This window comes from Bombyx mori, chromosome 5, assembly GCF_030269925.1.
Source record: "Bombyx mori chromosome 5, ASM3026992v2".
NCBI lineage: Eukaryota > Metazoa > Arthropoda > Insecta > Lepidoptera > Bombycidae > Bombyx > Bombyx mori.
The window spans coordinates 11,243,247-11,267,141 of NC_085111.1; the positions used below are offsets into that span (position 1 = coordinate 11,243,247).

Consider the following 23,895-nt stretch of genomic DNA (forward strand, 5'->3'; position numbering starts at 1 on the left):
TATGTAGGTTGTCAAATGCTCAAATATTATTGTATGTGATATGAGACAATGGTGTAACGTGAGGGAATTAAGAATTTATCGCAAACGTTTTGCCTTGTGTTTACAGACATATATTCAGAAATTTCATATAGAGTTTTTGAGCATATTAGTATTAAATATTTACATATATATATAATACATATATTTATGAAATTCATGAAGATAAAAAAAATGTTCTGGATATTTTATCGAATCCCCAAACTTCCAAACCGCGATCAATGGACTAGCCGTTTGATGAACACGAAACCTAAACTTGTCAATATCTGTAACATTCCCTGAGAAGAGAGATCTAAAGGGATTAAAATCCTCAATATCGGGCACTTTGAGTACAGACAGATTAAGTAAAGCGCCTTTGTGGCATCCTTAACTCCCGTTACTTAAACTTGATACACCAAGGTGTTGAAATTTCGCTTCCAAAATTTGCTTCGTTGTTTCTTGTCATTATCCCACAATTCCCATTGTTAGTACGAAAATAAATTCTATTTTGCCATAATATTGGCTTCATTTTTGTGATTTCATAAGAGTTTGTCATCACATGAGTATGGTTTTGTTCCACATTTTTGAGCTTTTTTTTTGTTACACGGTAATTACAGTTTTAAAGTTCTACTGTATAAATTTCTAAATTTAAGTATTACTAGATGATGACCTATTGATTGTGATGATACTAGATTTTTTTTTGATAACACCATCTTGTTGTGTCTTTAAAGCGGTTAGTTGCCCTCAATTAAGAAAAATAATATTATAACTCGCCAATAGATGTCGGGAAGAGCTGATGATTGAAAACACGAATAAAACAACATTTTCTGAAAATAAATCGTAGCTAGATCGATTTATCGCCTCCGAAATCCCCTGTATACTAAATTTTATGAAAATCGTTGGAGCCGTTTCCGAGATTCAGATTATATATATACAAGAATTGCTCGTTTAAAGGTATAAGATAAAATAAATTTATTAAATGCAGACTAGTACGTAGATAATTTTTTTTATATAAAATTTTAATTATTCTTTATTCCGGCAAATTTATTCTGTAACAAGTACAAGTTCTGGGAAGATTTTAAGGCGAAGTGTTAGTATTGAAGTAATTAGAGATGAGTTATCATTTTATTTGGAACTATTGGAAATTTTTGCTCACGTAATTTTATAGGATTCTTACAATTATGTTGTTAAATAATAATATGACTATAAATAAATAATAAGGGTACAAATAATCCTAGTTTCCATCATATTTTGTCTCCTTCAATTCGTATATCAATCCCAATGACAGAACGGGATGTAACTATTGCTAGGTAGAATACATTTTGTTTGTAACTAGACCGTTAGAAAAAAACTTGTGTATCGATTTTTGTTGATGGCTGACTCATTTTGAATTCTGAAACTAATAACGATATTGTCGTGATGTGACAGGCAATCTGAAATTTTCGTATACAATAATTAATATCATTTATGAAAATTTTCGATGCAAGGTATAGATAGCTATACTGAAAAGTTTTAATATTTACGTTTTAAACTTTAAAATCGTCGACGGTAAAATAACCAAAGAACACTATATCATAAAAAAAAATTATAAAAAAAATCACATCGCATACTTTTTAATTTTAAAATCATTTGTAGTTAAAGCCTCGAATAAAAATTCACTTTTTATCACAAAAAGCAAATTAAAATGAAACAGCCCGTGTTTTTCACCTACCTACTTTAAAATTTTATTACGAAACATCTTCCATTTCCCGTCCGACATTAATCGTGCGCTTTCACGAGTCTTTCATTTTGCGGGGAAGTGGTAAACAATCGTTATTAAATTTGCACGGGTGCTTTCCCTCATCCCTCATTGCGGGCACGAGAGCGCCCAATTTTCTTTAAGGACACAGTAGAGAGGACATCACGGGAAACTCACAAATGTCCACGGTAATAATATTATCTGAAGAGCCATTAATTTCTTGAAAACTTTAGTCGGGTCTTTAGTATCGTCCACATCCATTAGAGCAAATAATGTATTATATGTGGAATAGTTAGTTACTTTGGCATAACGCAAAATTTTACTCCCCACTTCTTTTATGTAGAAAGTGAAAATATTTTTAATTGTAGAATGTTAAGGAGCTATTTAAACCCTTATTTTGAAACATTCTTTATTGGTGCTCCACTTGTATTGATCTTACCGTGATGTTATATAACCTATATATAGCCTTCTTCGATAAATGGGCTATCTAACACGAAATAATTTTTAAGAATGTTCTGAGATTAGCGCGTTCAAACAAACTCCTCAGCTTTATAATATTAGTATAGATTTTGAAATTATCTTTTATTTTGGCAGCGCTGTGCGATGGTGTACAATGTTCGTTTGGAGCATCATGTGCGGCGGGGGAATGTATTTGTCCAACCGACTGCACTGGAGCGGCGCGTGAACCAGTTTGCGGCAGTTCTATGCAAACTTATCCCAACGAGTGTGAACTGCAGAAGGCGGCCTGCAGATTGCCTCCGCCAGGAACACTGCACGTCATATTTTATGGAGACTGCAAAGATCGCCTAGCCGTGGTGCCGCCAATAGCTATGAGTATGTTTATAGTTTTAAATTTATAAATTCATTCATCTTCTTTAAAGACACGACTAACTGTTTTGTATTGAGATTACGTGACACAATCCGGTATTTGCTTGGTTTAACGCACACATTACGAATGCCAGAGAAATTGAAATCAATTTCATTTTCACTTTCACTGAACGCGCCGCAGCTCGGACGGTGGGACGCAGCGAAAATATTTACTACCGGACCGTCATCGACACAGTTGTTAGCTGTAATTCCAATAAAGCGAGCCCGCCCTCGATCAATTAACTAACTTTCCGCTTTATCGCTCGACTAACACGCAAATATTTGGGGATGGGTAGCGACGACCGCGATGACCACGACCGAGGCGGAGGAAGGCTCCACGAACGTCGCGGCGACGGATGGGGGCGCGCCAGACTCGGCCGTGTGTCGCGACATAAGATGCGACTTCGGCGCCAGCTGCGAGGTCGGGGCTGATGGATATCCGCGTTGCTCCTGCCTCTTTGAGTGTCCGCATGACGATGAATACTTCCCGGTTTGCGCTTCGGATTTTAGGCTTTACCCGAGCCTGTGTGCTATGCGCAAAGAGGGCTGTCAAAAGCAGCTCGAGCTGAGGTTGCGGCCGCTGGACCTTTGCAAAGGTGGGTCTTTGTGCTTCACTAACATAGCTAAACAGTTTGTGGGCGGAATCAATAGTAGTTTCGTTTTGAGTGTTATTATTTAGCGAAATATACACGCTTTCGAAAATGAAGTGTCGTAACCGCAGGTATGGAAGTGAGGCCTTGCGGTAACAACAAAGCGATGTTGGATCCAACGACCGGTCTTGAAATTGACTGCGGAAACGGACCTCACCGTCAAGATTGCCCCGCCGGTAGCTACTGCCATATCACATTGACCGCCGCGCGATGTTGTCCTAAAAGTAAGTAGCGCAAAGATCAAATTGGAGTCCAATTACATTAGTGTGCTCAGTAACTTTGATCGAAATTAATTTCTCAACATAAATTGAAAGCTGAACAGAAAATTAAGTCAACGTCAGCGACAGTTTTAATATCACTGTAGGCTTGTCGTTTACAAATTAAAAATTATACAGTCTGTTACGTTTGAAATTAAAACGAAAATCACGGGTAAGTGGTCTATTGTGTTTTCCGTTTAGATACGAATCATTGTATTGTTGTTTCGTTGTTACGCTTAAGTTATATAAATATAAGCAGAAAGACATATGTATGTACGTTTTAGCGTGCGTCTAACATTAACGAAACCGTTGAAAGGCTTAAATAGAAATAATAAACACACGAATGCGTCTATCATTTTCACATTTCCATAACATTACGTTTCCCCCTTTTGTGATTCCATTCATAATATAGTACCCACCAAACCGGTGATTTGTCACGGTGAAGATACTAACGGTACGTGGCACCGCGACTAAATTGTATGAAAACACGCTAACCGTTTGTCGCTCTGAGTCCTTTGTCGTCCCGGCGGAATATTCCGATATCACATGCGAGAATTTTCCAACAGACGATACGAAGGCGGCGGATGAAAAAAAGTCGCATTGTTCGGAGAGTACGTATGGATGTTGTTCGGATGGTTCGACTCCAGCTACTGGTCCTCATGAGGAAGGTTGCGTCCCTAGCACGAGCTGTGGTTGCAACAGACTTGGGTCAGTTAGGGAGCAGTGCGACGAGAGCGGTCAGTGTTCGTGCCGGGCGGGCGTGGGCGGACTCAAGTGCGACCGCTGCGAACCCGGGTATTGGGGTCTGCCGAGGATCGGAACGGGACATGCCGGTTGTATACGTGAGTATAGCTCACTACCTTTAGACACAACCATAAGAACTAACTGCTTACCTTCAAGCGAAATCCGCAGCTCAACTTGGGACATAGGGCTGAGTTCTTAACTGCACTGGATTGATACAAGAAACAAACAGTCAAAACGGAAAATCTGCCCACTGTTGACTCACAATATCATCAATATTACTCGTGGTAGGACCTCTTGTGAGTCCGCACGGGTAGGTATCACCACCCTGCCCATTTCTGCCGAGAAGCAATAATGCGTTTCAGTTTGAAGGGTGGGGCAGTCGTTGTAACTATACTTGATACCTTAGAACTTATATCTCAAGGTGGGTGGCGCATTTACGTTATAGATGTCTATGGGCTAAAATCAGCACACTCAACATTTTTTTGGAGTAATAAAGCCTTTTTTTATTTAGCGTGCGGCTGTTCGGCCTTTGGTTCAGTCAGAGAAGATTGCGAGCAAATGACCGGGCGATGTGTTTGTCGAACTGGAGTGCAAGGTCAGAAATGCACTGTTTGTGCCGACCACAGACGCAGACTTGGACCCAACGGATGCTCTGATCGTGAGTTAAAAGTATTTTACCACCAAATATAATTAAACCTATAACGCTAGTAGAATATCATTGTTTTGAGGTAAACTTTAAGTAAATGCATTAAATAATTATGCTAATTTGAACTCATCCGGAGTTTTCATAGGAGAAATTTAAAAAAAATTAAACGTAATAATAAGTGATTTGAATCACTTAGTTCGGACAAGAATCGTATGCAAATAAAAAAAAACACGTACTAATTTCATCTACACGGAACTTTGGTAGTTGAATATAACGATGTGTGAGTTTATTTTAGCTGTGTGGGTTATTTTAGCAGTGACACATTATAGGTTAAAAGTTACAACAAAAGTTATTTGAAAGTGAATATTTTTGCATTTTTTTTAAGACGCACGATGTAGTCTTTATAATTTTAAACGTACCTTATCGGGAGAATGCAAAGCATTTCTTAAGTATATACCTCCTCCTCGCGTCGTTTCCTCACTGCTGAGGGTGGTGACCATTATATTTCGACAGGATTTTACTTCTTGTAATGTCCCTCAGCGCCTCCGATCATTGGCTTCATGAAGGGCTTCGTGGAATGGGATCTCTAGTGTGATGCGGATTTGATCAAACCACCTTGTCGGATTGCGCCCGCGCGGTCTCTTTCCCTCGATCTTCCCTGTCACGAAAAGTCTCTCTAGACTATCGGGGATGTCTATAACATACCTTTCTAATTGTCTATGTTTTGAAGTCCACATTGAATAAATAATATAATAAAAGGTTGCTTCTGTTTTGATTTCCACCTGTCAATAAAATATTTACCTTGTAATAATGGAAAAAGTAAAACAAAATATCAAAATAAATCCCTAAGTCATTACGTACTAAAATCAATTTTTACATTAAGTATTTACCAAAAAAACAAATCTGAAGGGCTTATTTTTGTTTATACCAAAGCTTTCTTCATCCCTTTTTAATATGAAACTATACATTTTTCGTGAGGGGTGTCTTTATTACGCGAAAGTAGTGGCACCTTACTTGACCCTTGTCAAGAAAATGCTTTCTTCACGTACCCATACCCGTCTCTTAAAGACAGATTCACCTTATAAATTTTACTCCATATAATAATAGTCTGTAATTCGTGAATAAAATAAATAAATAAGCTTCGGCGTAACAATAAAAAATATCTCAATCGAAAATATTGAATTGACAATTGTGTAAGTACTACGAAATCGGATATCTCTACTTGAAATATGTATAAGACCTGTAAATCCTAATTATCAATATTTATTCTTAAGTAAAATCAATGAAACTTCTGTCTAAAGAAAAATGAGTAGGTATTTTTGTGGAAAGATGGGGCTGTCTAGGCATCACATGTGAAGCCGTTGTCTATGGCGATGACTTATTTCAAACCTTGCTTAAAGTAGAATATGTTATAGTGCTGTGGTGGTGTGGTATGTTATAGTGTGGTATTATCAGCCGTTGAACTTTGTAGCGTCCCACTTTCCGTTGTCTAATGATGCAAGCTTACATGCTGATACCACTTCGAGTAATTTCTAGCGTGTATTTTGTTTAAAAGAAAGTAATTTAGGAGTTTATTCTAAAATTGTTTCTGCAGCGGAAACAGGAGGCGTAGCGTCATCTTGTTCGGAACTGTCGTGCTATTTCGGTGCGGTTTGTACTGAGCGCACAGGAGGAGCGCTCTGTGAATGCACAGCAGCACCCTGCCCCGACAGCGATATGAACATGCTGGTGAGAAACATCAATAAAAAAATACGACAATAACCAAAATGTTTTTTTTTTATTTTGTTGACATTAATAAATTTTTGGGGTCATTGCCTTAAAAAGTTTCCTGTGCCGTTCAATCACAACTCTACAAAAAAAATATTTCGTTCTTTGTCCTAACGTTTATACCAGGTTTTTCCGGTTCACAAAAACGAAAATAAAATACCTTTTTTTGGTATAAAGTTTGCTTTTGTGATAGTTATAGTAATAATACTAAATTTTCAACTTTATTATAAATTTTAATTAATGTTAACACTTTAAAAAAAACCGCGCTATGAGAGTGGGGTGTTTACGTTTACACAATGCCACTAGATGGCACCCGAGTCATAAACAACGATCAAATGTTTTGTACAAGCCCAGAAAAACATAAAATGTCACGAAAGTGTAAATACGATGCTGATGCATTTTGTTTCATATGTGGTCAATTTATTAAAGTTCAAAAGCAAACTGTTTCATGCCATGTATTTTTTTTCGTCTAATTACAATCGAAATTTTATGATCGGATCAAAGTCAAATTTGATGTTGACCCGTGAATTATGAATCATTTACTAAAACACAGGCAATCACAAAAAAAAAATTCGTACCCAATGCTGACCAAAATCCAACAGGTATGCGGCAGTGACGGCAAGACTTATGAGTCTGAATGCCATCTAAAGTTACAAGCGTGCCGCACGCAAGAAGACATCGTGGTACAAGCGTTCGGTCCTTGCAAGCTAAATGAGCTGGCTGGTACAGCCGGCCCCCTCAGACCCTCATCTCCCATTCAATTCACGCAACAAGACGACGGAGCGGCATCCAAATCAACCAGACATCTGCTCAACCCAGATAAATATTACAATAAATACGATTGGACGAAGAAAGAAACATCCAGTGATTTCGACAGTATTTTGACGGGCCAGAAATTTAAAGGTGAGCTAAATACACGAACATTATTATTATTATTGCTTTAGATGGGTGGACGAGCTCACAGCCCATCTGGTGTTAAATGGTTACTGGAGCCCATAAACATCCACAACCTAAATGCGCCACCCACCTTGAGATATAAGTTCTAAGGTCTCAAGTATAGTTACAACGGCTGCCCCACCCTTCAAGCCGAAACGCATTACTGCTTCACGGCAGAAATAGGCAGCGTGGTGGTACTCACTCGCGCGGACTCACAAGAGGTCCTACCACCAGTATTAATTGAATTCATAATCCGGCTTAAAATTGTTTTTAGAAATATTGTTTGAACTCATCAACATATTCACATAACAAAGCAAAAAAGTGGATATAATTCTAATCTATTTTGAAGCTCGATATTGGTTACGTGTAATTAGTAAAATATTAAGTTCCCTGTACGTCGTAATTGCTGACGTCTTATCATGCTTGGGATAATTATGTGGCGATCTAATTACTACATACAGCAATGTTTTTTTTTTCTTTTACTAACAGACGACGAGGTCATGTTTCGTTTTCAGCTGAATAATTTATGTTATGCCGAATATATTGCCCAAAACATTTATGTCGTTATTTATGTATTGTGAAGGATAATATAGTCCGATTCGCCTTAACGTTTTTGTGAGACCTAATGTATTACTTAACGAGACGTGACCTCGCGTGCTTGCTTTTTCCGACGTTCATTACTTCCAATGTAGATTTACACGATTCCAACCCAATTTGGAGTCTTATCTTGATAGTGTTTCGGGAGAGCCTTAACTAATTACGATTGAACGTTTTTGTCATGAGTTTTTGTTCTCGCCGACTCCATTACGTATTCCGTTAAAACGCCTTTATCATTGACGTTATTGATTGGACTTCCGTGTACGATTTGTTTTCTATGCGGCAGCTTCGGGATTCGTTAGTGACATTGCTTAATTGAAGAACTCACTTTGGGTTTCATTGTTTTTCAGTTCTTTTAAATACGCAACAGTTGAAATGTAAAATTATTTTATGATGAAGTAATTGACGAAAACTTAATTCAATTAATTCTGGGTTTGGCTTGTGATTTGTATGCTGATTGATTGGTATGCTGTTGTTAGGTACACTTTTATCCACGTCCATAAATAAAACTAGTTATAAAATAATAATAATAAATATTTAAATGTTTTTGTGGTCTTTGTCTTTGTCTTTTGTCTTTGTTCAAAATATAATAAATTTAAGTGATCGATATCATTACTTATTTGGTCACAACACTACAACAATCAAATTAGAACTGTCATCGAGAAAATAAAGAAATGGAAATAGTACGAGTATAATATAATAATAGATTTTGACAGTGCACAACTGAGATTCTCTGAGCTACGAAATACCGACAGAAGTGTAAAGTATATGAGTAAATGTAAAGTAAAGTAAAAAGTAAAGTAAAGTGTAAGGTACTTTATATATGAGTAAAGTATATGAGTAAACGTCAGGTTCGCAAACAGCAACGACGGCAACTGTCGGAGCGGTGGGCGCCCTGCTCGGCGACCTCTGCGCTGAGGACGCGGAGTGCTCAGCACTCGCTGGTGCATATTGCGCGCGCGGCGGCTGCGTTTGTAGACGTGGCTTCACACCCACACTGAACAGAAAGGCTTGTGTTGGTAAGTACAATATAAAGACAGAGTATAAAGCCCATAACCACAAGGTCTACTCCTCGTAGAAAGGAGGCAAATGAAGTAGGCTGCTATCTCATGTTTACACCAACAGTAAAGTAACAATTAATTTCGGTTTGGTAGCCGTTCGATTTTGATTTCCTGTCTCCAAATGAGGAGTGAAATTTACCTGATGATTTCGTAGCGAGTTGGTCGCTAGCTACATCAATAAAATCTCTAGTTCTTTACTATCGGACACGTTTTTAATATTACGGCATGTTCATAACAATATGGCCGCTGCAACAGATGTAATGCCCCAAATGATGATTATATCACTATTTACTCTGCACTACCTTTGGTTGACTGGTAGAGAATGCCTTAGGCATTAAGTCCGCCAATGTAAATTTTACATGAAGTGTAATAAATAAATAAATAAATATATCAATATACCTATCAGCTTTTTGTGACGTAAATCGTCAATGCTGTAAAAAGAAACCCTTTAGTCATCGTAGTTTTAGTTTATAATTACAGTGTTAAGGAATTCTTATAAAAATATATAGTAACAACCGGCAGAAGTAACTACGCAGTAATTCACTCTACGAGCAAACATATATGAGACTTAAGATTAAGATTTTACTGTCCATTTTTTTATGTGTCAAGTTGTTGTACTTGTGTTGTTGCATTTGAGGCTAAGCTCGTAGTAGCACATATAATTTAAAAAAATAACTGCTCAAAAATAATTCACTCTGGATGGTGTAAGTACATATTCTAACCCATACTCAATACATTTCAATCTGTTCTCCTTCCTAGAGGCGTTGTATTGAAAAAAAAACAGTGATTGTTTTCTATCAGTCATTTACGTTTATAATGGTTAAAAGTTTCAACGTTTTTTCAGAATTTGTTATTGATTTTAGGCTCATATTTGTACCAGGATAACATTATCGAAGCAGCAGCTATTGATAATCTATTTATAAGCAAATCTGATTAGAGTCTAAATCTGAAACAGTTCTACTTTATTGTAATAGTCTTTGTAGACTTGCTTTAGGGAATGAAACCACGCAAAGGAAATTTTATTCAGTCGACCTACTTTCTTAGCTTTATTTTGTATTCATATTTTTTTACGGGTACATTAATAATTGTGTACATTTCACTACAAAAGTAAAATTTCCATCAAAGTAATTATCTAAAATAACAATTGTATTTACAACCCGTTCGTTAAAATCCGATACGATTTATTTACAGAGCAAATAACGCAAGAGACCACAGAGGAATACAGTGCTTGCCTATCAGAGCCTTGTTATAATCTCGGGACTTGTATCGATTTGCCAGGATCGACTTACACATGTCTGTGTGCCGGTCCTTACACCGGCAACAACTGCGAGAGTCTGGTCAAAGACGAACTATTGAATGCTTATATCGAAACTCCGTCTTTTGACGGCTCATCTTACATACGGCTAAAACCCTTGAAAGCTTATCACAAGTTGAACATCGATATTGAGTTTAAAGCGTTCTCCGAGAACGGGGTTATACTTTACAATCAACAAAAGGCGGACGGAACTGGTGATTTCGTTTCGCTTGCTTTGGTCAACGGATATTTAGAATTTAGGTGAGCCCTAGTACTTATATTTGTTGAACGCTAAAATATTCTTATATTAAAAAAGAACGAGTTATTTATAGCCATCTCTTTTCTACATTGCCTTATTTGTATTCAGGTACAACCTCGGTAACGGTGTTCTAGTTCTGACGTCCTTAGAAAAAATATCTATGAACGAGTATCACAAAGTATCTGCTAAAAGATATCATCGTGACGGTATATTGTCAGTTGATGATATGGAAGATGTTGTAGGGCAATCGATGGGACATTTGAAAGCTTTGGATCTCGCCGAGGATGCTTACGTTGGTTCTATACCTACCAATTACTCGAGGTAGGCTAACTAGCTACTTATCTTAATACAATTTACTCTTTATTGCTAATGTATTTTTTTTTCATACTATTTTTAAAGTCACTTTTCTTGTAATTACAGTCTCTTACATAAATATTTCTTTTCAGGGTATTCGATAATATCGGTACGCGTAACGGATTTGTCGGCTGCGTAAAGTACTTACGGATAATACGTCATCAAGTAACAAAAAAATTGGGCCGGCCCGACTCATTAGTGATCGCCATTGAAAACGTTCGGGAATGTCAATCGAATCCATGTATGAGTATTCCATGCACGAACGGAGGCACGTGTAAATCTATTGAAGGGTCGGTCACCGAATATACTTGTAGTTGTCCTATTGGATTCCAAGGAGCCAATTGTGATGAGAGATTAGATCCGTGCGAGTCAAATCCTTGTGGATATGATGAAGGGCTATTGTGTGATATTGGAAGCGACGGTGGCCATGTCTGCCGATGTTTATTTGGAGGTGAAATCGGCTCCAATGGAAATACTTGCAGCAATGGTACATTTTTGTTTAATAATTTCGGAAAAATACTCTAAATACCTCATTTATTTTATCAAAATTTGTTGGGGCCTGTTTCAGACGTAACTGTAATTCAAGAAACGTGGTCTCCTCAATTCAACGGGACTAGCTACATTGAATTACCGCCACTCGAAGGCCTGGGCAAAGCGTTCAGAATAGAAATTTGGTTTTTAACGAACCGATTTTCCGGAATGCTCCTCTACACAGGGCAGTCTAATAAAGCCAAGGGGGATTTCATTGCGATTAACTTGGTTAATGGTTACTTACAATTTAGGTACAATTTGGGCAGCGGTATCGCAAATATAACGTGAGTAAACCACTCAATTTTTATTTAATAGCCAAGATTTTATGTAAACAAATAAATGCTTACTTTGGCCTGAATTTCTCTAGCGTTGAAATCGTTACAGGTCCCCGGTACCAATTACAAAAGGTCGTTGGCACCGAGCTCGAGTATCGCGCGCTGGTCGACACGGAAGTCTACAACTCGACCACCATCCGACCCAAAAAGGCCATTCATTACCACCACTGACACATTTAGAATTGACTTTACCGCTGTTTATAGGATCTTTGCCGTGAGTTTAACTTACCGAATCTGTGATGTCTTTTTTCATGTATTTGTTTTTAAGAAGCGTAATTCCGTTATTCATTTTTTGGAATTTATTTTTCCAAAGTCATTAACAGCTCAGGCGCTAACTAAATTAATTTATTCAGTGGTGAATATGTTTTGATCGAAATAATTACACTTCCTATTTGTAAAAACGATAAAACAATTTAACATAATACTCGGTTTTTCTTCCCAATATGAATAAGAATCATGATAATAGATTTATGATTGTTCGCAGCGCTTACATCCGACCTCACAAAATGTCAGGAGTGACGAGCAGTTTTATTGGAGCCTTGCAACAGGTCTTTGTGAATGGTAATCCACTGACTCTATATAGTGCTGATACGACTAAGTGCTCTATGATTCAAGACGAAGAACATTTGCCTTGCGCTACGACTGGCGTTACTAAATACACAGGACCACCTTGTGGAGATGGTGAGTAATTGAAATTTAAATTTTAAAGATCGAACTGAGATTGTGAAAATATTTATATAAGATGAATCCCTTTAATAGTTTAAATTGCGCGTTCAGTGTTAAAGCAAAATACTTTGTACCAGAAAATTAAGAGTATATTTATGCTATTACTCACCTCCTTTTAATAAAGTAGTTTAGATTTTGTGCTAATGTGGAATATGTACCGTGTAAATAAACATGAAAGTTTCAATGAATTAATCTTGTATGTTATGAAATGGTTGAGGTTTTCATGTTGGAAATTTTTCGACAGGTCTCACTCCGTGCAAGAACAACGGTACATGCATCCCTTTGCTTAACGAATACAAATGTATTTGCCATGATGGTTATCAAGGAAGAAACTGTGAAATAGAAAAGGTTAACGTGGAAATGCTTAATGAAAGAAGCCCTGTAAATTTCGATGGCAATAATTACTTTTCCTACCGTAGTAGAACAAGTCGCAGGTAATTTCTTGCTTTCTTTTAGCTTAACTGATTTTTCGGTAATACAGCGGTAATAATGAAAAGTTCTTCGTCATAATGAGAATCGCGTGCCCACAAGGGCTTAATAAAATAAAAAACAATAAATCATTTCAGCGGAGTGTCATATGGTTTTAGGTCCTTTGGTAAGAAAATACACTTCCGCAATTATTTGTACCGAGAACTAGGTTGTATAATTAAAAATAATTTAAACCTCATTTCGAAATTAATTTTAATTTCAAAGAATACTTTACACTGTTACTGTTGGGTTCATTTACTTTGGTGTAAATAACTAACATATTTTCTATATTTCTAGCTTACGTACTAACAACGGACATTACGGTGTAAGATAACATTGAAAGGATCCGTCAGACACTTCTTAGTTCTAAACTTCACTGCAATCTTAGATTAGGTAATGGTGTTTTAAAAATAATGCTTTGGATTACGATGTTTTTGAGGCTGGTTTTAGAATGGCAAAATCTGTGAATATTTCTGAGTTTAGTCTGTTTTCATTCACAACAATTGTAGGTGTAAGTTTTTGTTAATATCGCTAATGGCAGCATATAACAACATGTGTTTACCTGTCAAGTTGCCGATGTAACAATATATAAATAAAAAATATAAAAGGTAAAAACCTATTATATTATATAGTCTGCTCTTAAATATATTTTCTAAATGTCATTAGTTTACTAAAATCGGTCCAAAACTTGCCTCATTAAGTTAATCAATGTTTTCAGTAAATGGTCTATGAATATTTAACATGCTTCTTCCTGCTTGTGTCCACTTATAACATCATTTGGTTCGGTATTGTTTTTATGATATGGATTAACTTGTAGTAGGATATATGATTATTGTAGTACAAACTTTACCATTTCATTCCGTTATTTTGTTAAATAAAATTTTAATTTTAACTGTATAGTGAATTTAAATATAATTCAGAATATTGGACTTCCCTCTTGATTTGTCGGTAACTTAATGTTCCTGATAAGTTTTTTTTTTGGAATTTCCTCAAGTATAAAGTCGATCTAAGTCAAATAAGTTACCCTCAACTTTAAGTATTTACATAAATGCGTTAAACTTAACAACGTAAATGGAAACACTGTTTCTAAGATAAACGAATGGATACTTACACAATTTTCCTCGTAGCTTCCCTGTTAGAGTGAGATTTTGTTTTTCGCGAGTTTTATCTTTATTATTTTTACCTTTTCGTGAAATACTTTTTTTGTTTGTTTTGTTACTGTGCTTTTTGGATGCTAATTTTGTTGAGATAGCTTGATAGATTGAGATAGTTTGGATGTTTAAATTTGTTGAGATAGCTTTTTAGCAATGTTATGATCTCACTAAACTTACATTCTAATGTTTTTAGGAATAGCGGAGCTCGCGGTATTAGATACGAAATAAAATTTCGAACTTACAACGATTCGGGCCTTCTTATGTGGCGACGTAAAATAGGTGTTCGTCCCAGAGACTTTATAGGATTGGGTCTTAGCGATGGAAAGCTTCAGTTAATATATACAGATACAGATTCTAAGGATATGAATTCTGCTACCCACGAAGATTGGTTTCAGTCTCTAGAGTCCAAGAAAAGGGTTGATGATGGGAGGTGGCATACCGCGACGATACGGCGGAGGAAGAGACTGGCCATGCTTCAGGTTGACGACTTGCCACCGGTCAGAGGATACTCGCAATCATTGCTTGTGCCCTCGAAATCGAACCCCAAATTATGGATCGGTAAGTACCTTAAAACTGTAACAGTGAAATAAAACGAATTCAGTCTCTTCATAATTATCATCCCGCTACAGGACACTTTCCAAAATACGACACGATTTCAGATTTATTGTCCTATAAAGATGTTATTCAGTTATTTCTATACAAATTTTCCCAATTTCATTTTAGATAAAGTCATTGCCCTAGTGTTATTTTAAGTTGTAACATTTCTACAGGGGGCTCACCGACATTGCCTCTGGGGTTGCCAGCCGCTCTATACAGTGGCCTCCGCGGTTGTGTAGCGAGTGTCAAAGGGAACGGACGACATATCGACCTAAATTCACCTATACGACCGACAACCATCTTGCGACATTGTAATTAAAAAATTAAAGTGATTAAATAATATTAAAAGTATTATTTCTGAGATGTTTTAAATAGTATATAAAACTTGACAATACAGATGTATTCTGGTTTTTATTGTGTTTTTTTTTTTTCTTTTTGTTAGTATCAAGTAGTAGTATTCATATTATGATTTCAGCATATATGTTTAGTGCAATCTTTTGTATTATGAACATAAATTGATATGAAATAAAATTCTCTCTTCCCCGTACTCTCTGAATTACGTCTATTTTACTATTAATTTATATTTACTTTTAATTTAATTTACTACAAATATTATATCCACCTCTTAGTGCATATTCACATAAAACATTGCCATAATGATAATTTACTATAAGTTTACAACTGATCATATCATTACCCAATATAGGTGCTCGGACACATCAGACATGAAAAGTAGAGTATAAATCTTGCAAAAACTTCTTAATATTAAGAAGATCTTATTATTAAATTGTTAACTCTAGTAAATTATAGTATACCTATAAATGTTTATTCGAAGACAAAATATTTTGGAAGTAGAAATGATGGTACGTTATGTTTTTAGATAGATTTCAGTTGGGATGAATGCGATTGATTATCTCTATAGATTGTCCTTTATTTGATACGGGGTACCCGCAAATTTGATCCTTAGTTAAGAAGTTTCCGTCACACATTTTCCGCTTATCTGATCCAACTGCAATCCATCGCAACTTACTTTTAATCATCATGCCTTTCTTCTGATATTTTAATTTTAAAGCTTACAATATCCGCGGTATCCTATAAATAATAGGTTTGTTGAATATTAAGGCTATTAAATCGTGAAGTATTGCAATAAAAAACCAGACTGATACTTTCATTGCTCTTCAAACTGTTAATGTATGTTTACATTAAAAGAAAATTGTAGTTCAATGTTTAACTGCTTTAATAGTTACGTACATTCCAATACGAAATAATATAAAAATACATTGTAAATTTTCATATCGACGTGTCATATCATTTTTATTTAGAAATCGTTAAAATATTATCCCGAAATAGTTTTTAAGATTTGATATTTTATAATTAAATGAACGGGATACGAGTTTTCTGTTGGTGTGTAATGTCGACATAAAATAGGACAATGATAAATTTTTGGTTATCAGTAGGAAAGTGATTTATTAGTTTTTATATTTATATGTAGTCGTGGTAGAAATTACGCGAAGTAAAAAGTATTTTACTAGCAATCCGAGACGTGGAATGATATTCGTGGATCTTTGGAGATCTGGTGGTTTTTGTAAAAGATATATAAGAAGCACATATCAGCAAATCTCACATCTCGTTATTTTTAATTTACATAATTTGATTTTAATGTTTAAAGGTAAACCGTGCCATAATAATTTTACCGTACATTTTCTGTTGTAATTTACTTTAGTTCAGTTTTTTTTATTTGTAAATAATAATGATAATTTATTTTAGCATTCCTAATATTTTAATAAATTCAGTTCATAACATTCCCTAGATTATGTTATTGTGTGCCATTCATTGTCTTTAACGAATTGCCTTAGCTTATTTTGTGAAAAATAAAATTATCCTTTTTTTATTCACAGATTTATTTATTCCGTATAGTGATGTCACAGTTTTAATGTTTAATGCATTTTTTTGAGATTATCAAGTTTTATTTAAAGGTTAGAAATGTAAAATATGTAAATAGTCTTAAAATAATTTTCACATTGTTTTTACTTTTTGTAGACCTGAAACTCAGTATGACATATAAATATAATGACTATGTATAATCTCAAAACAGCTTAAGGTATATACAAATCAGTAGTTTTCGTCAAAATAACTAAAATAAAAGATACTAAGTGGTATTCAGTATTATATTTAGATTAAGAACATAAAATTCTTTTTAATTTACAAACGAATTTACAAAGGTAAACTCTCTGTAAAAGCATTTTTTCTGCAAAAATTTGCGATCGTACTTGAGAATATGTTAAAATTTATAAAAAAAAACTATTCACTTCTTAACGGTAAAAGTTTTTTTAAGTAAAATTAAATGAATATTGGATTCACTGTAAAATACCCGTCGTAGCGTTAATAAAATTTAACTGTACTAAAAATAACGAATTTCATTTTGATTTCAATTTTATAGCCTTGTAAATTTGTGTAAGAGAAAAGAAGCTAATTAACATTATAGTGAAACTATGTTTAAAGGTTTAGATATTTGCCTAAGGTAATGTTTCGGTTCAGGTTTCTTGTGTGCTAAATGTAAGGCGCTTAGATATTCGTTTCTCTACATTTAACGTAGGGATCTATTTGTAATTTAATGTACTAATAAAACAATGACAATATTAATAAAAATGTAACAGTTTCGCAATAAGCCTTTGCATCTCGCTTCGCGTTCGGCGAAAAAATCTACTTAGATTAGAATCCGTATAGTGAATTCAGACTTAAATTTATGTGATCCGTATTACGTTGAGAGTTGTTATACTTTTAAAACAAATACGAGTAATACACGTCTGTATATATATATAGGGTTTTATAAATATCTTCCAGTCCAGTTTGTCACGGAATATAATTATGTTTTATGTAACTTAGTTTGTTGAGAATATGAAGAGATAATATTAAAATGAGACTGCAAACCGCAATCGATTCTTTTTATTTTAATTACCTCACCTTAGAATTACGTTTCAGATTTAATGTATTTTGAAAACAAAGGCATTCGTGAATTTGTCTCCCTATTTTAACACTTCAGTTGTGTTACCGTAAAATGCCATTGGGATTTCTTAGCGTGATCGAAGCGCTAAGTAGGTATTTAGAAATAATCACGCTGTGACTTTTGGTGTGTAAGTATTATTGTATATCTTATACCTTTAAACTAGCAAATCTTGTATATTAATATATAATAATATATATAATCTGAATCTCGGAAACGGCTCCAACGATTTTCATAAAATTTACTATACAGGGGATTTCGGGGGCGATAAATCAATCTAGCTACGATTTATTTTCAGAAAATGTTGTTTTATTTGTGTTTTCAATAATCAACTCTTCCCGACATCTATTGGCGAATAATAATACTATTTTTCTTAATTGAGGGCAACTAACCGCTCTAAAGACACAACAAGATGGCGTTGTCAAAAAAAAAAACGGAGCAAAGCTCGGTCATTGTCTAATGATATCAATTGAAAAAGAGTTTTTTTTGTTGTATTACGACCAAACTGATAATTTTTCAGGCTGAATCAGTTTAAAGATATGAAATCGACCCTACCTACTGCGGTACCACTACTGTGTACTGTACTCACTACCTGAATGACGATATTTTATTGATGTTATTTTATTCTGACTTACAGCGGTTGGTTCGTTTAGAGGTCTTTGAACTCAATGAAACTAAATAAATGTCACCGCATAGCATGATACATGACTTCAAAGAATCAAATAGATTCAATCGATGTCTTTTTCACCCTTCGAGCGAGAACGTTTGGTGGATTCGTGATCAGAATAGGTGGGACGGTACTATCAGTTCATACGGAATTATCAAGGACCTGATCTCAAATGACGAGTACTTTGGGTACATACGACGCTTTATAAATACAGGCCACGTAACTCGATCGAGTTATGTCGTAAACGAAAATAGCCGAACTGTTTTTTGCATAAATATGCGCTATAGTGCGCGCTGAGACATTTTTACATTTAGACATAACACCGTGTTAATGTTGTTTTCAATATATGTAAGACATGTATATAAGTCGTCGTGGCCTAACGGATAAGACGTCCGGTGCATTCGTGTTGAGCGAAGCACCGGTGTTCGAATCTCAGGCGGGTACAAATTTTTCTAATGAAATACGTACTCAACAAATGTTCACGATTGATTTCCACGGTGAAGGAATAACATCGTGTAATAAAAATGAAACCCGCAAAATTATAATTTGCGTAATTACTAGTGGTAGGACCTCTTGTGAGTCCGCGCAGGTGGGTACCACCACCCTGCCTATTTCTGCCGTGAAGCAGTAATGCGTTTCGGTTTGAAGAGTGGGGCAGCCGTTGTAACTATACTTGAGACCTTAGAACTTATATATCTCAAGGTGGGTGGCGCATTTACATTGTGGATGTCTATGGGCTACAGTAACCACTTAAAACCAGGTGGGCTGTGAGCTCGTCCACCCATCTAAGCAATAAAATATATATGTCGTGGTTAACGACTTTTAGTAATATTAAGACGTTGTTTTGACTATTATTTTAAATGATGAAATGTTGTTTTGATAAATATCACAAAATGTAGGGTAGACTCCGTAACGCCACAGTATAAAATGGCGGTACGTGGACAGAGTCGTGGCATTCCGTGTCAGACAGTCATTCAGTCCGTATCAGACGGTCCGTCGGTCTCAGTCAGTGAGTCTCTGGCAGTTTGTCTGTCGGTATGTGGAACGAAACTGTCGGTTTACCCTATCATTGTGAAAGTTATGTGTGTTGAGTTTCAATTATTATTATTCAAAAGGTTTTATTGACTTTTTATAAACTGAGTTCAACCAAATACGAGTGATGACGGAAATTACCGCTTAGTCATCCCTGCCGTGCGCCGACATATATATATATGAAGACACTACTTCGAAGGACGAGGCTGATTAACGACCGAGCGAAGCTCTTTAAGAACGCGTCTTATCAGCTCTTCGATCGCAAATTTATGGATACTAAATTAGTTAGCTGTTTAAGCAACAGTGCCCTTGTACGAATGGGGGTTTTAGGTGCCGCAAATATTACTAACGGCCCACAAACACGAAAGCTTTTAATTTAATGATACGGACAATTGCGGAACCGTCCGCGGCGAGTTGATACAATACGCCCAACACGATACCGGAACGACCCAATAGCTATTAGCCGATTAGATTGATGAACAAACTTATTTACTACTCCAATACGATTCATTATTAACGTTTTTCATGGTATCGTCTATTAATTTATTTGATTAAGTCGTAAAGTTGGGAAACGGTAGGCTTAGCGTTAATTAAACCCACTTCGTTCTGGTTTCTATATGCTTCACTGATCACACTTTTTCTGGAATACGGGTTTTTCTGGAACATCAAAAACGTGCATTTCGAAGATGTCCAACATTTACAGAGTGTATAATTCTTTGATAATGGTGGTAGACGAGCACACTGTCGACTTTGTGGTAACTATACTGAGACCTTAGAACTTATATCTCAAGGTGTGTGGCGCATTTACGTTGTAGATGTCTATGGGTTCCAGTAACCACTTAACACCAGGTGGGCTGGGAGCTCGTCCACATGTCTAGGCAATAAATAAATAAATAAAGTACTTACCGTCTTTCGAGGATACAGGCAGTGCTAGAAGTGGAGCCAAACGGCTAGTTTCTGAGAAGCACTTCAAACTTGAAAAATGTTACAGTAGGTACAGTCAGGAAAGACCGTGAAGGATTTTATACAAAATCGATCGGTACGTATCAAAAGAGAGTCCTGAAAAATATTCTTGAACACAGTGTTTCTAGGTTGTAGGATACAGCTTGTTAGGGTGGCGGGCAGTGGGATGACCAATGGCTAGAACAATGACACATACCGTACGTCATCAATGTAGATGTAATCAGGAGAAAAATTGACATCGTTCGAATTGTATTATTTATAAATAAATAAAATAGCTTTTTATTTTTAAATCTTTTATACCATAACGCAGCTTACCTAATTCTTAATATTAATATTAATAGGTATACTCAATCTAGTAGTTATTTATTGATTTATACGAAGGCCTCCTCCAACTCCATCCATCATTCGCGGCTTTGAAACAAATTTATTGAGTTCTTCCATGATCATTGATCTCGTGATTAGCCCATCATTTTTTGACTAACCTTTAAATATTTTACCTAATGGACCATTCCAACGCATATATGTGTATATTTTACAGTTCAACTTATATCAGTATAACATAGAGTTTTCAGCCCCGAATTCTGTTATACTCTTTAAGTCCATTAAAAATATGCAATAATCGGTAAGTATACGACTATCCGTGCTGGAGTCATGGTCCAGACGGCTGGCCGATCCTTCGGCTGGTCGTAGGACCGTCGAGGCGATTCGCCCGGTCCTTGTGGATTGGGTGAATCGTGACAGAGGACGCCTCACTTTCCGGCTCACGCAGGTGCTCACTGGGCATGGTTGTTTCGGTGAGTTCCTGCACCGGATCGGAGCCGAGCCGACGGCAGAGTGCCACCATTGTGGTTGCGACTTGGACACGGCAGAGCATACGCTCGTCGCCTGCCCCGCATGGGAGGGGTGGCGCCGTGTCCTCGTCGCAAAAATAGGAACCGACTTGTCGTTGCCGAGTGTTGTGGCATCGATGCTCGGCGACGACGAGTCGTGGAAGGCGATGCTCGACTTCTGCGAGTGCACCATCTCGCAGAAGGAGGCGGCGGGGCGCGTGAGAGACGCACAATCCCGCCGCCGTCGAGCGGGGGCCAGGGAGGCGGATCTCGCCCAAGCCCTGGCCCTCTAAGTGTTTCGGGTCCCCCTCACATGTCGGTCTGGGGACCGGCGAGGGGGGCCTAAGAAGACGACGTGCAAGCTGCTCTGCACGCGTTTTACGCAAGAGCATCCGGGTGATGGAAGGCCGGCTATCCTCGACCCATGCTGGTTCTGGCCCAGCGGGGTATTCCGTAGGGTAACCCACTCTAACCGGCGCCATCTAGGCGGGCTTCGGACAGTCTGCCGACCGAGAGGGCTGGTGGTCGTGGCGCCGACGACCGCCAGTCCGGCGTCCCGAGGGGGAGGGTGATGGGAGAGATGTGCTTCGCACTAAACACTTCACTTTCCCCCCTTTGCCTTTTCATGAGTTCTGTCTCATGCGAGGTTTGGACGTTGGTTGTTGAGCGACAGGAGGTTTTAGTCAGTTCGACTCTGACATACCCCGCCCAGTATCCCCAGAAAAGGGCGGAAGTCCGGCGATTTCCTCCTGACCAAAAAAAAAAAAAAAAGTATACGACTATAAGTATACTTATAGTAATAAGTATACGTAATACGTATAAGTATAAGCATAAGTATACGACCTATAAAATAGGTATTTTATTAAGTTAAAAGGGTATATATAGTAAATCAAAAAGATAAACCGAGCACTGGTCAGAAAGGCTAGACAGTAATTATCTCTAACACGATGTTCACGAACGGAGCAAATAAACACATCAAGATACCCTTAAGGTATTTACTACAAAACTGCGTAATATACGAGGGCACAAAAGGCTCACGATACGAACGGATTGATATATCATCCTCCAGCGAGGCCTCCTCTAATCTCAACTAGCCTGAATTATGGTGTAGAAAATATCTTCTCATTCTTTGCATAAGCCATAAATCACGTGAGCCACCGGAATCCCTCCGGGCATTATGAAGGAGGAAAATAAGCAATAGGTAGATATTAACCACAAAAAGTGAAATGCCATTTTGTGTTGTATTTCTAAAGCAAACGGAGGAGATATTATTTTACATGATAAAACGTTACTAAGCCACGTAAAGTTGATCCGATGAATTTTTCACATAACAAAAGTAATTGTCACTTGTCATTTTCCCTGGTCTGGTTGAAATATGTATACGAAATGTATTTTGAACGCAATACAGATAGCATATCAGATTTTCAAAGGTTTCGTGTCGCACGATTGTTTTGTCGTGGAAATACTGTACACCTAAATAATATCTTAAAGCACTTAACATTAAATAATAAAATACACGTTCGTAAATATTTTCGGCATTATTTTTTGTAAATTCTGGATTTTTTAATACAATAAACCTATAAATGCTGATGATTTAATTAATGTGATGCGTTTTGTAAAACGGTACGGGTAGCTGACGCCTTTTTCTGCCGCAAAGCGAAAATTCAATTTTTTTATTTATTGCTTAGATGAGTGGACGAGCTCACAGCCCACCTGCTATTAAGTGGTTACTGGAGCCCATAGACATCTGCAACGTAAATGCGCCACCCATCTTGAGATATAAGTTCTAAGGGCTCAGTATAGTTACAGCGGCTGCCCTACCCTTCAAACCGAAACGCATTACTGCTTCACGGCTTCATTTGTTCCGGTTTGAAGAAAGGGAGGAGAGAAAGTGAGATACAATTGAGATTTCGATCACGTGATTCGTATTGAACCACGAGCCTCAAAAAGGCTAGCGGCACTCGCTGCTGGGCCATAAGCTAGTACACCCATTAAGCAATAAAAAAGAAGGTATCGGCATACGAACGAACCTACTAAATGGTAACGAAATGGAATCATAAAAACATCGCGTGCTCGTCGCAACCGTTTTATCACTTTATTAAATGCTTGAGTCGTTACTGCCGGTCGAATGTTTTCGAGGTGTGAAGAAGTTCATTCCTAAGAAAACTATTTGCGGTTGCATGGTCTACACTAATTTTGCAATGCTTGTGAAACTACATTTTTGACACAACAACACATTTATTTACTTTCAAAATAGTTGTTACGCGAATCTTCTTTAATGTTCTTACTATTTTTAACATTATGAATATATTAGTATATGTATGTATATTATATTGACGTGACGTCTTATAATTCGATGGAGCCGGCTGCACGCACGAAACAACATGACTCATGCGGCGTTAC

At 36.8% G+C, this 23,895-nt stretch overlaps 2 protein-coding genes across 11 annotated transcripts in view; one reads left to right on the top strand and one right to left on the bottom strand.

The window, feature by feature from the left end:
- The window catches only part of LOC101738670 (agrin), a 182,069-nt gene extending 164,137 nt beyond the window's left edge, over positions 1-17,932 (top strand). For 4 of the 10 annotated variants that reach the window (XM_038010935.2, XM_038010936.2, XM_038010937.2 and 1 more), the window contains 17 exons: positions 2,348-2,587; positions 2,917-3,216; positions 3,342-3,494; positions 4,094-4,369; positions 4,783-4,929; positions 6,512-6,645; positions 7,287-7,587; positions 9,069-9,236; positions 10,470-10,833; positions 10,940-11,152; positions 11,278-11,672; positions 11,754-12,000; positions 12,101-12,265; positions 12,536-12,732; positions 13,022-13,211; positions 14,593-14,957; positions 15,170-17,932. In XM_038010935.2, coding sequence (XP_037866863.2) covers positions 2,348-2,587; positions 2,917-3,216; positions 3,342-3,494; positions 4,094-4,369; positions 4,783-4,929; positions 6,512-6,645; positions 7,287-7,587; positions 9,069-9,236; positions 10,470-10,833; positions 10,940-11,152; positions 11,278-11,672; positions 11,754-12,000; positions 12,101-12,265; positions 12,536-12,732; positions 13,022-13,211; positions 14,593-14,957; positions 15,170-15,315 — 4,001 coding nt within the window. In that variant the 3' untranslated portion in view covers positions 15,316-17,932. Of the gene's footprint in view, positions 1-2,347; positions 2,588-2,916; positions 3,217-3,341; positions 3,495-4,093; positions 4,370-4,782; positions 4,930-6,511; positions 6,646-7,286; positions 7,588-9,068; positions 9,237-10,469; positions 10,834-10,939; positions 11,153-11,277; positions 11,673-11,753; positions 12,001-12,100; positions 12,266-12,535; positions 12,733-13,021; positions 13,212-13,542; positions 13,639-14,592; positions 14,958-15,169 lie in introns of those variants that run through there. The other 6 variants (XM_062668707.1, XM_062668708.1, XM_062668709.1 and 3 more) reach the window with 3 other exon arrangements.
- LOC101738942 (luciferin sulfotransferase) overlaps positions 1-23,895 on the bottom strand; it is a 343,088-nt gene that overhangs the window by 215,917 nt on the left and 103,276 nt on the right. The window lies entirely within an intron of this gene.